The 16,425-nt window shown below is 41.6% G+C and overlaps 1 protein-coding gene across 2 annotated transcripts in view; it reads left to right on the top strand.

Annotated features, from left to right (window-relative positions):
* Positions 1-15,233, top strand: part of CRYBB2 (crystallin beta B2) — a 60,670-nt gene extending 45,437 nt beyond the window's left edge. For both annotated transcript variants that reach the window (XM_044069650.1, XM_044069649.1), the window contains exons 5-6: positions 10,667-10,809; positions 14,922-15,233. In XM_044069650.1, the coding sequence (XP_043925585.1) occupies positions 10,667-10,809; positions 14,922-15,090 (312 nt within the window). In that variant the 3' untranslated portion in view covers positions 15,091-15,233. The remainder of the gene's footprint in view (positions 1-10,666; positions 10,810-14,921) is intronic.
* The last annotated feature ends 1,192 nt before the right edge of the window (positions 15,234-16,425 follow it).

Genomic DNA, 16,425 nt, shown 5'->3' with positions numbered 1-16,425 from the left:
AAGTAACCAGGGAATAGTAATTCTTTAGATCAGTCAGGAAAATATAGTGAGATTAGTTAAGTATTGTTTTTCCTGTAACTGTGTGAACCTGCCCACCTGTGTTCTTTTTAATATTTCCTGTGAATGAAACTCTGGTGTTTATTGTAAATAAATATTTAGTATTTTCAAGTTCTTGTATTATTTATTATTAAATATATTTAAACTTTTCATTGTGGCTGGTCCTTCAGAGAATATTTTAACCTTTGAGAGTACTTATATTTATTTGGTGACACTGTGGCCACTCCTGAAAGCCTTACTGCATTGGTCAAATAATACCATTTGTATTAGTATTAATGTCACTCTGTATAATTAGGTACCCTTGTAAGAGCCTCAGAGTAGCTGGTTTTGGAGTGACTGCTGGCAATAACTACCTTATAGTTTGGGCAGAGGGGCATAGCTATTAAATCTGTGCCAGCCTTTCACAGGTGTGTGTGTGTGTGTGTGTGTCTGTGTGTGTGTGTGTGTGTGTGTGTGTGTGTGTGTGTGTGTGTGTGTAAAAATCAAATTTCAAAGAGTGTGCGTGTGTCAGCTACTTGGAGCAGATACACAGAGCACTGTTTTCACAGAGAGAGTGGCGGAGGACTTGGTTTGGACACTCGATTGAGGACTCAACTCTACAGCTATGCCAGTGGGGAGTTTTACTGGTGGCCTGGAGAGAGAGATTGGGAAACCTAGCCCTGGGACTGAGTGTATTCCCTGTGGGCTCTTAAGGGAAATTGTGCTTGATGCAGAGAGCTGCATCTGAAAATATTGTGTGTCTATTTTTGTTTCTAGTTAATGTTCCTTGCCGGTGTCAGTGGTGAGGATTCAGACTCCTTGATTACTGGCCCAGAGGAGGGATATCACAGTACATACCAAAAACCAGACACCACACTTCCAGCACTATCAGTGTATTTATAAACTGGAAAATGAAAAGCACAACTGTGTAAGCTGAACTTACAATAACAGTAGATAATCACTGCTGCAGTAGCCTTTGCTATATGTGTTATATGCTACCAAGGATATAACAGTCAGCCAGCTTCCAAAGCTTCAGGTCAAGCAGCTTGAACTGAGGTGACTAAATTACAAATTTGGGCCCAAAGCCCTTCAGAGCTTTCCTACAAGCAGAAAGGGGGTTGAACACTGAAAGGACTATTCTATGAACAAGAAAACATAAATCTCCATACCCTGGCATAAAAAAACACCAAAAATACAAGGAGGGGTGGAGGAAGGGAATGGCTACTGCAGCAGTGATCATTCAAACATCTTCTGTTATGGTAAGTTCATCTTACACAACAGTACTATGTTCATCATATTGATTACTGCTGCAGTAGCCTTAGCTATATGGGTAGATTACCTTAGTTAACTACATTGGGGGGTTAAAGAAGAAGAGTCCAGAAGCCCCTGGAGAATAGTCCTAAAAAAGCTTGATCTGAAACTAGAGAAGGAATCAAGCTTAAAGTACTTTGTAAACATATGGACAGTATTCACAAAGGACCAAGTAATAGCATCTAGAATATGTGTAGAATCTAACCATTTCCAGAAAGCCATAAAGGAAGCCAAGACCCTAGCAGAGAGGGTCTTGACCCTTCCTGGAATAGATTTATTATGGTGAGTATAACAAAAGATAATAGCGTGAGACAACCATTTGGAAATAATCTGTTCTGACACAGGTTGTCCCTTTGTCTTACCTTCACAAGGGGTAAATAACTGATCTGAAGATAGATCTGAGAGATCTAGTTCTGTCAAGATAGAATGTGTGTTGTCTGCTGGCATCTAAAGAATGGAATATTGTTTTGTTCTCATTTTTAGATTCAGTAAAGAAAATAAGGAAATGGATAGTCTGGCTTAAAGTAAACTTGGATACCATTTTAGGCATAAAAGAAGGATTAGTTATCAAAGAACCCCTATCCCAATGGAAAATGAGGCAGGCTTAACTCATCATAAGAGCTTGCAACTCAGATATCCTTCTTACAGAGGTCAGAACAATTAATAAAACTGTTTTCCATGTTAAAAAACTCATGTCAGTCAGATTAGCTGGTTCAAATGGCGCAAGATTAAGATCCCAAGAACAGACCACTGGTTTACTAGGTGGCCTCCTATGCAAAACCCCTTTCAAGAACATATTGACATGATACTGCCTTGAAAGAGGAAGCTCTATGAGCAGACATGCTGAAATAGCTGGTAAATGAACCTTGACAGGAATGAGAAAGACCATAGGAGAGTAACTCACACAACATTTCTGTATGCTAACACATCATGATCTTCTAGTAGCAGGCTTTCTTGCCTCCATTAGGACTTGCTGCATGTTCTCAGTAAACAGATACCTAAAAGAAATTAAGACCTTATCATTCAAACAGTCAGTTGAAAATGATTGATGTTGGAGTGTATCAAACACTTTTGTTCTTGTGTTGTGAGTAAATCCAGTCTATGATAAAGCTTGTGGTAATTGCCGCCATCTCCAAAAGAAAGGAGGGCCACAGTTGAAACGGGCCAGAAGGGAATCTTCACAATGATGTTTGTGGATTCTTTCTGAATCTTCAGAAGTACCCTGGATATTAGTGGAAATGGTATAAAAGCATACCGGAACATTCCTGTCCAAAAAAAAAAGAGAGAGAGAGAGAGAGAGAAAGAATCTGCCTTCCAGGCCTTCTTGCATAGAGTCTTGGAACAGAATCCTGACATTTGAATGTTCAAACAGGAGGCAAAAACATCTACTTGAGGAAATCCCCACAGATGGATCAAATGTTGGAAGACCTTGTGATCCAGTTTCCATTCTTAAGGGCCTGCCTTGGTCCTGCTCAGCATGACTGCCACATAATTTTGCTCTGATGGAATGTAGGATGCCTGTTGAGTGAGACTGTGCTGTGCAGCTACATTTCAAGCTAATATGTCAAGTCTGCAAAGGGGCTACGACCTGGTCTCTCCTTGCTTGTTGATGTACTACATGACTGTGGTATTGTCTGAAACCACTTTGAAGAGGTCCCAGGGGCCAAAATGGCTCAGAGAGTTGAATGCCTTGATCAGAGCAAGCATATTCTAGATGTTTATATGCTTGCTTCTGTACTTGCTGTCCCATATCCCTGCACTTTTATTCCTTCGGAAACTGCTCCCCAAGCAAGGTTTAAAGCATCTGTGTTGACTGACTGCTTTGGAGCAGGAAGAGAGAAAGGGAGACCTGAATTTAAGGATATCTGTTATCTCCACGAAAGATTTCACTTCTGACAACACCTTCTGCCCCCTGCACTGGGATTTGAAAAGATAAATGGTGTTGAGACTGGGACCAAACAGATTACAGATACCACTGTAGCTTTCTCATGTGGAGTCCTGCCAGGGATATTATGAGACTCACAGATGCCATGAGACCCAAAATCCTGAGGTATTCTGTCACAGTTATCAGAGTCTGAGTGGAAAACCTTAGAAGCAGATCTAAAGAAGGATCTGTTTTTTCCTGTGGAAGGAAAGCTCTTCGAACTGAGGTGTCTAACTGATATCCCAAAAACACAACCCCGTGTGAGGAAGTCAAGAAAGACTTCTGACTGTTCTTTTTGAATCCCACTTGTGTAAGAGATCTCTCACCCAAGAGAGAGAGAGATTCCTGACACTTTGAAATAGGCTCAGGAAAGATAAACAAATTATCTAAATGCTGAAAAATGTGGATACAATGTAGCTTGCAATGAGGTATAACTAGAGCTGCGACACTTTGTGATCACTCTTGGTGCAGTGGATAGTCCTGGACTTAAGACAGAGAACTGATAATGTGATCTAGACATACAAAACCTTAAGAAACATCTGAAGTTTGGATGAATACAGATGTGATGATAAACATCTTATAAGTCTAGTCTTATCAGGAAACTTGAAAGAGGAAGAAGGGGTAACAGTTTGTGAAGTGACATAATTTTTGAATTAGGGCACTATCACAAACAGGTTTAGAACAGAAAGATCCAGAACTGGTCTCCAAGCATTTTCCTTCTTTGGCACCAGGAACATCCTTGAATAAAACCTTTTTCCCACTTGGTACGGAGGGACTGGTTCTATCAGTTCTTGGGACAGTATCTGATGAAGAACAGGTGGAAACAAAAGAATCTGATCTGGAGGATGAGTAATGACCCCCTTTAAAGGAGGAATTTCCTCCCACTGCCATCTGCAACCTTCATTAATGATCTTCAGAACCCATTTGCCTGAAGCAATCCATTGCCAAAGAGAGGAACAGAGATTAAGTTTTCTTTTTGGAAGAAAAAGGGGCCAGGCTGGGAGTGGGTCACAAAATATCCTGAATAGTCATTCTGATATTCGTCTTCTCTTGGTTTTCGGAGGGTAGAGAACTCTTTTTGGAACTCCCTTCCCATTCCTTCTTAAATATATGTTTACCTTAATTCTGATGAGACTGTTTCTCTGTTTACTGTCAAAAATGGAAAAGAAAGAAAATCCCTTGGACAATTTGGAAAAGGATAGCTGAAAAATCTTAGAGATGCTCTGAATCAGCTTGCCCGTTTCATCAAACTTTTTGATCACCTCTGCAGCAGTGCCAAACACTAAATCTCTATCCAGAAACAAATTTGAAATCTCATTTTTAATATCATCTGGAAGGTTCTGAGAATGCTGCCATGAAAACTTCCTTAACACAATAACAGTGGCTATAGCCCTGGAAAAACTATCAACAGAGTCATACACATACTGCAAACAATGAGCAGTGACCTGTGCAAAAGAAGAAACTAAGTTATTTAAAGAAAAAATTCCTCACAATAAGAAAGTGCAGATAAAACATTCCTCATACGTTCAAAAATTGTAAGAGCAAACTTTAATATATGAACCTGACAGTTCAAAATTCTGAAAACCAAAGTTGCAGATATATGTAATTTTCCCTCATACTTATCAAAAGCTTTCCCTTTCTTATCAGAAAGAGTAGGACTGTAATTAGCAAAGTGCTTAGCAGTATCAGGGTCAACTAAGGCTATAGCTGCTGGGACAGATTTGGGAATAGTGTATAAAATTTTAAAAGATTGAGGAATTGTATATATATTGTATGCCTTTTTAGGGACAGGTGGCTGACTAACAGGACAATTGCTGGCAATAACACACACACAACCTCTAAAGTTGACAGAACAGGAAGAATGGGTGTAGGTTCTGGAAAATTCTTCTGTAACAACTCATAGTATTTTCCGAGGGACAACATACCTCAGTGTTCTCCCATTAAAAACAATGGCACATTCTAGCAATAGTCTTAGAGAAAAATGACCCCCCCCCCATAGGAAGGATCAGAAACTGAGCTGTCCTCTGAGTCTGAATACGATATCTGAGAAAAAACTGAATCCATTCCTATGTCTTCTTGTTCAAATTCAGAATCTTGAATCTCTTCAGGAAAAAAGGAATCCCTCTTTCTTTTAACAGAAACTACAACAGGAATCAATGGCCTGAATTAAACCCTGAGCCAGATCCAGTAAACTACCCCTGAATGAAGAAATTTGAGGAGGAGCAGATACATACTTTGTTTTCTGTTTCTTTTTGACAGGAAAAATGGGGCCCACCATGTTATTAATGGCAACAGATGCTTCCCCAGAGGTGTGAACAGCATTCTGGCAAAACAGAGAATCCCACCCTGTTCCTTCTCCAAGGGTTGACAAAAGTGGATTTCCTCACTCACTGAGGAGACCTCAAAAGCCGCAGAGTATGTGACTAACAACTGGTCCATAATGGCTGTAGGTGCTATACCTGAGGGATCTGGGATAAAATATGAGTAGTCTGAAGTACAACAAATGGCCAAGGAAAAATAAACACAATTTCTCCAGAGAAAATGTTTTTAGTTAGTTGACACTACTTTTAAACTGACAGAAAAATGAGTGCTTCTTTTAAAACTACATAACAGTCTTGAGACAGTCCATTATAACACTGCAATCCTAGCTTGAAAATAACTTTCCTGAAGAGGAAAGTAATATATCAATAAATTTGAGAAAATGGATTTTTGTTTTATTCCTGTATTCCATTGGAAATCCACAGCAATGCAGTTTCTAGGTGTGCATTGGTAGTGATTCCCATGTTTTGTGGATTTTTTTTTATTTGCTCTTGTCTATTAAGACTGCTGTATGTTTATTGTTGACATTTGGATCAGTGTAGAGAAGAAAAATAGTCAGGTGTTTAGGACCGGTTCTTTTACCTTGATAACAAGGGAAATAAACAGAACAGAAAGATATAGAATTTCAGTTTTCTTCATTATTTCATATCTGTGGAGTTGATATCTATAGGTTTGGTGTGGATAGCTTTCTCCTCATAATGAGGGTGTTGGAATGCATGACTCTTTACAATAAACACTTTTAATATAGACTGAGCTCCTGAGTAGCTGAACTTGTTAAATTTATTCTTTCTAGTGTTGTAACTTGATGATTCATAGGTGAAGCAGTCTAGTACACCTATCACTAAATAAATAGAAAAATAAGGAAGATCAGGATGGTTGTTTTAAATTAGGTCTTTAGTTAAAACATTATACAAAAGGAAAACTAAAAAAGACTGGAGGAGTCAGAAAAATAGCTTGAATACATTTAACAATGTGATTGAAAGCTACGTTTTTCATTGACTATTTTTCTAAATATACTTCTTTATCATTTTTAAACAACCTGTTTGTTGATGTACCAGACCACTGACATGTCTGTCTGAATTGCAATAGTCCCTGGAGGGAGAAAGGCATGAAGAGCTTGCAACGCTAGAAGCACTGCTCTCATCTCCAGAACATTGATATGCCGAACGGTCTCTGTCTGAGTCCACATACCTTGGACATTTCTGCCCATACAATCTCCCCCCACCCAAAGCAAGAAACGTCCGTGGTTACCGTGGCTTGGGGTTGTGGCATTATGAATGGTCGTCCTTCCCGAAGCTCTCGAGATTGGATATGAAGGAATTTCTGCAAACTCTGCTGAGGGGGATCGGAGAGTCCAACGGGTGTTGAAGGATGGACCACTGGACCTGCAAGGTCCACTGGAGGACCCTCATGTGCAAGCGAGCTAAGGGTGAAAGGTTGATTGCTGCTGCCATGGATCCTAAGGCTCTCAGGACTAACTCCACTGATGGGGCTGGAGATTGAAGGAGTGTTAGGATGTGAAGGGTTAAACTGTGAAGCCTGTCAGATGTCAAGAAGGCCTTGGTCTGAAGTGTATCTATTCTGGCCCCTATGAAGTCCAGGACTTGAATTGGTTGAAGAGATGATTTCTTGTCATTTATAGTGATCCCAAACTGGGAGGCTAAGAGCAGGAAGCAATCCTTGGCTGAGCAGAGTAGGTGCCTGGTGGAGGCGGCAAGGAGCCAGTCATCCAGGTAAGCAAAGACCTGTATTCCCTAGAGCTGCAGGTGGGCCACTACAACTGCCATGACCTTGGTGAACACCCTGGGGGCTGTGGTGAGGCCGAATGGTAGGACCCTGAACTGGTAATGACTGGCCCCCAACCGAAAGTGGAGAAACTTCCTGGATCATCTGTCCATGAGAATGTGGTAGTACGCATCCTTGAGGTCTATGGAGGACATCCAGTCATTCTCCTGCAGTAGAGGGAGAATGGATTGAAGAGTGACCATCCGGAATTTCTCCTTGGCAATGAAGAGGTCCATTATAGAAAGGTCGATAATTGGTCTTAAGTCCCCCATCTTTTTTGGCACCAAAAAGAACCTGGATTGCCTAATCCGGACTGGTCTGGGGGGACGTGCTGGATGGCTCTTTTTTCTAGCAGCTTCTTTATTTCTAAAGCTGCAGCCTTCCTCTGACTGGGTGGAACATTGGGGAGGTGCCTTGATTGAGGAGGAAGGTTTATGAAGGGAATAGAGTAGCCTCTGGATATTATTCGAAGCACCCAGCAATCTCTCGTGATGGACTCTCATAGTGCCAGGTGCTTTGAAAAATACCCCCCGACTGCCTCCAGAGAGGAGCAGTCGGGCAACCCCTCTGGGCTGCTGCGTGGGTCGATCGGAGAAGGGTTCTCACGACCCAAAATTCTTTGCCCCCCCCTCTGCCTCTGGGCCGGCGTCCACCTTGTCCCCCTCTGCCTCTGAAGGACGAAGGGTCCGGAGCGTAACGGGACTGCTGAGATTTCCAGAACCACATCTTCTTTTGTCCTCTCTGGTTCCTGGAAAAGGACCTTCGAGGAGCTGAGAAGTGGATTCCGATGGCAGACAGCGTCTTCCTGTCTTTCTCGCTCTGGACCAATGTATCATGGATGGTCTTGCCAAACAGGGTAGAACCAAAGGGAGCATTTGCGAAGGACGCCTTGAAGGGTTCCACAAAATCACAAAGTCGGAGCCAGGTGTGACGCCGTAAGATGATGCCTGATCCGCTGGCTCTAGCGGCCCCCTCCATGGCATGGGAGAGTAGCCGCATAGAAGTGTTCGACACAGATTTTAGAGTGGCCATGCAAGTCGAGAAGGTCTGTTTGTCTTCGGCCAACATGGACTCAGGGGGAGACTCAGCATATTCCTTCACCAGATCTCACTGAAGCCTAATCATATGGGCCAAGTAATTCAGCGCCCTTATGGAAAAAGTAGCTGAAGCAAACATCCACTTTCCAATGTGATCCATTGTCCAAGACTCCTTATCAGGAGGATGTACCGAGGAACTATCCTGTGCCAGTTCCTTCTTGGAGGCAGCCGCCACCACCATGGTATCTACCGGGGAACCTTTACTCCACACTCTCCTATCCACAGGGGGAGTAAGGATCTTATCTGGTCTCCTGGGGATTGCCTCTACAGTGTCCGGCTCCTTCCATGCCCTGGTAGTAATGAGGTCCACCAGGGGGTCGGCCGGAGAGGACACCCAAGAGGTAGATGGGCCTGCATCAAATGCCTCCAGAAACACAGACTCATCCGAAGAAGACTTTTGGGCTGACCACCCCCCTTTTAAGCGCAGCATTTCCATAATGTCTCCAAAGGAGACATCCTCAGGGGGTGACCTGGGGGAACCTTCCCCTTCCTCTAAATCAGTGTCTTTCGTGAGGGACTCGGGGGAGTCCAAGTGCCTCCTCTTACACTTACGTTTGTGAGGGACCTCCTCGGTGGGACTGTCCGAGGAGGGCTCACTAACAGGGTCATATTCCTCCAGTGGGACTGACTGGGGCTTTGACGCAGGTTTTCCTTGGGGCCGGATGATGGAAGACAAGCCCATCTGCGAAGGAATGGTGGCTGGATCCATAGCATGAGCAAGGGGTCTTGAACCTCTCGAGAGAACCCTCTCCACCATGTTGAAGGCCGAAGGTGAACCGCTCTCCCTGGGTTACATGAGTAACACCCTTGGATCCGACAAGGGGATCGGAGTCAGAACCGAAGCAATGGGACCCAAAAGGGAAGTGTGCTCCGACCGCAATGGAGCCAAAGACACCCCCTCAGATCTGATGTGTGGCTCTTGGCTACGAGAGCTCGGATCAGAAAATGGATCTGACAAACTCGAGGACATGGACGGCGTTGAAGTAGCAACTACTGTCGGCGCCGACTCCCTGACTCCAAGACTACTCGGATCTGACGTTGGCTCCGAAACCCAATAATGGATCAGAGAAGGAGCTATGGGGGCAAAAAATGGGGCCCAGCTCCCCCCAGAGGGGGGGGGGGTGAGGCAGGAGCACTCCCATCTGCACCTGGGCTTGTAGGAAGCGATGCATCATCCAGTCCTATTCAGCGTCTGAAAGGCTTCTTGTAGACCTAGAAGAGGCTGCCGAAGCTGGTCGGGAAGGCTGCCATGATGACCTCGAAGACGGCCAGGGGTTCCTCCTCTGGCTCCAGCAAGAAATGTGGGGAACGGAGCCAAGAGGGGGAAGACCCGGAAATCTTCAATGGAGAAGAGAGCTGTTTAGCCGGCGGGGCCGAGGGGGCAGAGTCGGCCCACTGCTTGTGGCTCCTATGTTTTTCTCTATCCCTATTTCTCTCTCTCTTTCTCCTCTCTCCTCTCTCCTTTTTGCCTCCTTCTCTCCCTGGGAAATGGTGGAAGGTTGAGTCCCAGCCAGGGGAGATAGTATAGCTGGCTGAACAGCCGCAGTCGCGGCTGGAGCCACTGAGGGAGAGGTAGAAGAAGTAGAATCCGTGGGCAAAAGACCCACCAGGATCAGCTTGTTCCTCCTATCCCTCACAGCCTGGGGGTTAAAGGCTGCACATATATGGCAGCCTGATGACAAGTGTGCTACCCTCAGGCAAAGAACGCACTTTGTGTGGCCATCGGCTGGGGAGAGCTTATGGCCACACTCCGAGCACTTGGAAAAAATGGCCTTTGGGCCTTCGGCCATAACAAAAACCCACAACCACACACACAGACACACAAGAATAAGTGGAAGGGTGAATATATTAAAATTAATCTAAGCTAATGGGTTTAAACTAAACATAAACACACACTTCTCTAATTTTACCAAAAAGTCAAAATTTGACAAATACTTCCTACCTAACCACCAGGAGCTTGTAACTCGTGCTTGTTAAAGCAGTGGCAAATGAGATCTGGGGACTGGAAGGAGGTAGCAGGGTATTATGGGTAAGGGGAGGAGCTTGGAGCTCAGATCTTTAGCTTGGAAAGCTGCCGGCTCGGATACAGGTCAGATCCGATACCCACAGGTTGCTGATCAAATGAAGTTAACTACTTCAGATGCTATGTTTTTCATTGACTATTTTTCTAAATATGCTTCTTTATCATTTTTAGGGCAGCCAAGAACATAAAATTGTTCTTTATGAAAATCCTAACTTCTCAGGAAAGAAAATCGAAATTCTAGATGATGATGTTCCAAGCTTCCATGCTCATGGTTACCAGGAGAAAGTGTCATCTGTCCGTGTTCAAAGTGGAGCGTAAGTATTAAAGGGAAGGGGTAATGACTACATAACAGATGTCTTGAGACTGATGTAGTTTGTATGCTTAACCAAACAAGCAATTTTTTATGCATGACAAATGCACATTACTACAAATATTTGTATGTATATATATATATATATATACTTTCTTACGTTAAAATGACATTTGATTAATGCAGTTTGCAAGCTGAAATAAAGACTTGCTGCTATGTATAATTCTACAAAAGACTGAGTAGTTAATACATAACGTAGCTCTTTGTACCTTCACAAAAAGTAAAAGCAAGGTCACTGCTTAACTGAAAAAGTACTGCTGTGCATTATTCAAGCTTGATACATTTTTAGTAGACTGAGGGTTGAAGGTAAAAGTTTTTAAGTGTAGGTAGGAAGTCATTCAAATTGTCTGAAAAAGAACAAAATGGAAAGAGGAAATTTATCCATCTTATCTGTGATTTTCTCTCATAAAAGAACACCATTTCTAAAAATGGTCAAACTTTGAAACTATTGAAATCACTTAAACTCCATTTTTGCAGGGGTGTCTTTCACTTCCACCCTACAACACAGAGGGCAAGCCCCCCCCTGCACTCTTGTTACTTATACATTCTAACTCCAGTATCATTCTATCTTCCTTTGTAGAGAAATCCCAGAGCTACTGCAATCTCAGTCTTTTAATACAAACCACAACAACTTCCAAGTAGTGATCATGCATTACATTTCCAGGTACTTTTCCGTTAAACCCCTACCATGCGTTTTCGGTCCCAGATCACCATGTCTTGACTTATTCCTCAGCAAACTGTGCAGATCCTTCAGACCCGTGGACTGAATTCATTCGGCCGTGCATCGGCAAGTACCAAAATACTAATGGCATCTAGTTTGCATCCAGCCAAAACATACTCGTAAGGGCAAGTTCCCATTCAGGCTAAACAGTCTTGGGCACGAAAGGCTGACTAGTGTGAGGAAGAACGAGAGAAGAAAAGTTGTGGATCTAGTGAAAAATAACTGGATTACAAAGTGATCACACAGTATACTGGAAAGGGAAGGCTGAGAAACACTACAAAGAAAAAAAAACAGTCTGGGAAGTATCAGTAGGTGCGTGTGTGTCCCCAAATCAACTGAAATCAGTGCAACAAGTCCGATCAAACCGCAAAGAGTGACAGCAGTATAAACAGTACCATGTTAATAATAACAGGTAAAATTATTAAATGACAACTAATTAGAACCCAAAGACATAATCAACTCCACTTTAAAATAACTGCTGGAGTAAATGGGAGGTGTAATTCAACCTGTATATTAACTACAACTAGCAGCTCTGAGGCCGCGAAATGGTTGTAATTTTAATAAAGATCTGATAGACAAAGGCACAGTTTTCAAGGAAATGTAGTTGAAACTCTTGAAAGGGGCAAAGGTAAGTAATATAAGTACAAACACAGGAAACTTTAACAGGTATGGGACCGAATAAGGACATCAGTGTGGAACTATAAAAAACAAACAGTCTTCCTCTAGTTACAAAGGCAAGTAAATGAAATAACAGGAAAACACTGCACCACGAGTGGTAGGGGTTTAATGGAAAAATACCCATTTCCATTTGCTAATGTATTTAAATTAAGCCAGGTTCCTTATATCTATATCTAGCTATATATATATACTTCCCAAGTCAAAACCTTCAGTTCAATCTTCTTATCAAAGGATCAACTTACTGCTAGAATAGCTGACTTAAAAATGTACAAATGACAAATCCCCACTGACTGTAATTCCAAGCATAACCCTGATTTGGCTTACAGATTACATCTTTAGATTTCATATCTCCTTTATTCCCATAACTAATATGCTGCTTTCTGACCTTTATTTGAATTTCCATCAGTTAGTCAATATTCAGATAATATATGTTTTGTGATTATGATAGTAGCTGTCTAGTTCTTATTGTTGTTCCTGTACTGACTGCCTAGTGGTAATATGATACTGTGACTACCTCCTCCATAAAGGTAGTATCTTTCTAAAGTTTCATTCTGCATCTTCCCAATTTCAGTTCTATTAAAATGAAAAAGAAAAAAAAAACCCCTCAGCTCTCCCTATTAACCTAAGATAAATAATCAAAGAAAACTTCCATCTAAGATATGTATTCATTATTCACCTCCCCAATGCTAAACTTGTTAAGTGTATGCTGGGTTCCTAACCTAGGAAACACTGTGGTCGAACTATACAGAAAAAAACTACAAAAGAATTTTGCATTCCATTTCCTTTTTCTCTTTTTGGACTCTGGCATCACATGAAGACTGTAGTAATAGTTTTCAAAAGCTTTAGTAGTCACTAAGCATTTACTTCACTTCCTAGTTACGTAAACAATTTAAAAAATATTTACGCCTGGTTTTCAGTGTAATATCTCATGTCACCTCATTGTTGTTACAGCTGGCAAAATTCAGTAGCATTTTCAGACATCTGGTTTGGCATTTGCTGTTGGTAAACAAAATGTCAGTTCTGCAGCATGCTACATTTTTACCATATTAAGTTCATAAACTGGGGGCATAAGAAGGCCCTGCTGGCAATTAGTTGCTACTTAACAAAGCCAAGGCTACTCACATGCCATTAGGGGGTAAGAGTATGTATGGGCATCTTTGTGAGCTGAATGTTTGATGGTGTTTTATGATGGGTTAATGGTGTGTTTGAGTGTGTCTTGGTTTGGGTTACAGTAAGAACTAAGGAACGAATGTGAAAAATGTGATGTGCATATGCAACATATGTGTCTTCCATAGAGGCAGTATTGCAGAAAAGTTTTTTCTAAGGTGAAGTGAGGGTTTGGGCTTAGAGGTAGAAAGGTTATGGTTTGGGTGAGCATGTATTAGTAAGGTGGAGTAGGAGGTGAAGCCCCCTGCCCATACTTAGTAATGTGTACTAATCCTATATCTAACCTTGCCCCTAACCACAACCTTACATCCTACCTTAGAAAATCCCTCTCCGTAACACTGCATCTGTTCAGATACATTGCCTGATTGTAGTGGTGCAGTTTGGTTCAGGGATCACAAAAGGAAACTGCTTTCTTGTTGTTATCTTTTCTGTTTTTGCTGTTTCTGATTATTTGGTATGCAAGCTTCGACTAGCTGTGTTTCAATGCTTTTGCATTTTGATGAGTTAGTGTGTGTGTCTGTGTGTGTGTCTGTGTGTGTCTGTGTGTGTCAGTCAGAAATGCTAACATCTTAAATGTCGATAACAAAACTTTGACCGGCTACTGTGTATGCTCTTAGGGCTATCCTTGGAGCATGCAAAATAAAAGTAACTATTTTTATAGGGTGGGGTAAGCCCCATGCACCTCACACCACAAATTCCCCTATCCAGGATTTGTCAGTCTTTCACACCTGTCAGCCATCTGTTTCCCTTGACAAAGAGTGATAACCAAATAACCAAACATATATATACATATATATATATATTTATTTATGAGTCTAACTCTAAATTTAGAAGTTTCAAAACTTCAAATTTCTTATGTTTAAACCATAAAGTCGAAGTTTTGAAACTTTGAAATGTAAATAAAAAAAATATTTTTTTTTCTTACTTTTTGGCAGGGGAGCAAGCCCCTTTGTACCCCCTCCCACACCCCTTGCTAATAAAATATACCAACTCCAAGACTGCACTACAGCTAGGAAAATGGTCAATATACCATTTTGCTCTGTACGGTGATCTCCATTTAAATGGTTTGATGTTTCAAAACTTTGATGTTATGGTCTTGAAATTCAAAGTTTTGAAACTTCAAAATTCTCAATTTAGAAGTAAACCCTGAATTGTGACCTCTTTTGGCTTAAGGCATTTTGGGTTTTCTTAACTTCATGCCAATTAAACAACATAAGATTATTCATATAAAATCCAAATGGGGAAATATGACACTACAGGCTTTGTTGACTGATACAACATTTTTCTTAGTGAATGGGCAATAAGTCATTTTGCACATTGTGATTATTTATTTTCCAAATTATGAAGTCACTCTTCTTTATAAGCATATAGTAAATAACTATTCCAAGTCTCTGCAATATATGCCAGCTTCTGCATCTTTCCTGAATGTTGCTTCCTTGTTTTAGTTTTAAGCCATATTCTGATTTTGTTTGTTTTGTGCATTTTTACAGTTGGGTTGGATACCAGTACCCAGGGTACAGAGGCTACCAGTACCTGTTTGAAAAGGGGGAATACAAGGACAGCACGGATTTCGGAGCCCAGCACCCCCAGATCCAGTCTGTAAGGCGCATTCGTGATATGCAGTGGCACCAGAGGGGAACATTTCATCCCATCAATTAAGAGATCATTCCCCTTCTCCACTTCTTAAAGCAAAGTGCTTTCCATGATCTGCTCATGTTATATTACCATATTTTAATGCTGCAAACCACAGTGTGACTATAATCAACTAGAGCAACTGAATAAAGTTTTGTGCTTTGAAGGCATGTTCGCTGACTTTTATTAGAGTTAATAATGACTGAATGTTTGGGATAAATAGCCATTTCTTAAACTGTGTGGAAAGGAAAGAACAAATGATAGCATAGTTTCCTTCAAGACACTGAAACACATTATGTACAGAAGTGTTAAACATGTAGAAATGGAAATTAAGAGAAAACTAAAAGAAATGAGGAAGGAAGAATGAGGAGGACAGAAGCACAAGGAGTTGCTATGAAAATAATAAATTATAGTATAGCTTGTGCGGGGTTTACCTTAGTACATTCATACTGGTATGGAGAATGTGCTAAGCAAGAAGAAAGTTCTTAAACTGGAAGGAAAAGTACAAAATCTGGATTGTGAGAGCTTGAATATGTGTAGTGTTGTCTGATTCCATTAGAGTGATTCATAAGAGGTTAGTACACTTTTCTGCTGCTACCGGAATGAAAGGTGGTATTAATGGTTAAGGTGTTTACCTTACAGCCATAAGGTGCAGAGTTCCATTCTTACATGGGGTAACTGGCTAGACTTAAAATGGCCTGTCGAGGCAGTTACCCTAGTACTGATTTATGAACCTCAGAATTTTCATCCATCCCTGGTAACTATCATATTGACGACACACCCCTTAGAGCTGACCCAGTGGTCAGGGACTTAGGGACACACAGATAGTAATCTAGCCTTTGACCATCATGTGTCCACAGTGGTGAGGAAATCATTCTATGTTGCACAACTTATAAACAAAGGTATGACATCTAAGTCCAAGGAAATCATTGTTCCACTGTATTCGGCATTCATCAGACCCATCGTTGAGTACAATGCCCCCTTTGATATGTACCTAACCAGGCATATCCAACAATTGGAACATCCACAGAGGTTCCTCACTAAAAGAATACAGGGCATAAGTAAAATGTCCTATGCAGACTGCCTCAAGGCTCTATCCCTGTATTTGGTCTCCTACAGGCTATTGAGGGGAGATCTATGTCTGGCATACAGAGCATTGTCAGACCTCACTCTGATGGACCTCCTGTATATCCACAAAACAAACAGCACCAGAAGTACCCGTTCTAAAGAATCAAACCTTTCCTGTGATATAAATAGGATCTGCTAGAGAAAGAGGTATGTATCCCAGAGTACCCCATCTATGGAACAAGCTCCCCATCCATGTGAAGCAGATAAAGCAGAGTTCCTCCCTAACCCAATTCA

The sequence above is a fragment of the Protopterus annectens genome, chromosome 4.part0 (genome assembly GCF_019279795.1).
Source record: "Protopterus annectens isolate FY-2018-M chromosome 4.part0, PAN1.0, whole genome shotgun sequence".
Lineage (NCBI taxonomy): Eukaryota > Metazoa > Chordata > Ceratodontiformes > Protopteridae > Protopterus > Protopterus annectens.
Note: the sequence above shows the minus strand (reverse complement) of the source record. Positions and strands in the feature narration are given on the sequence as shown.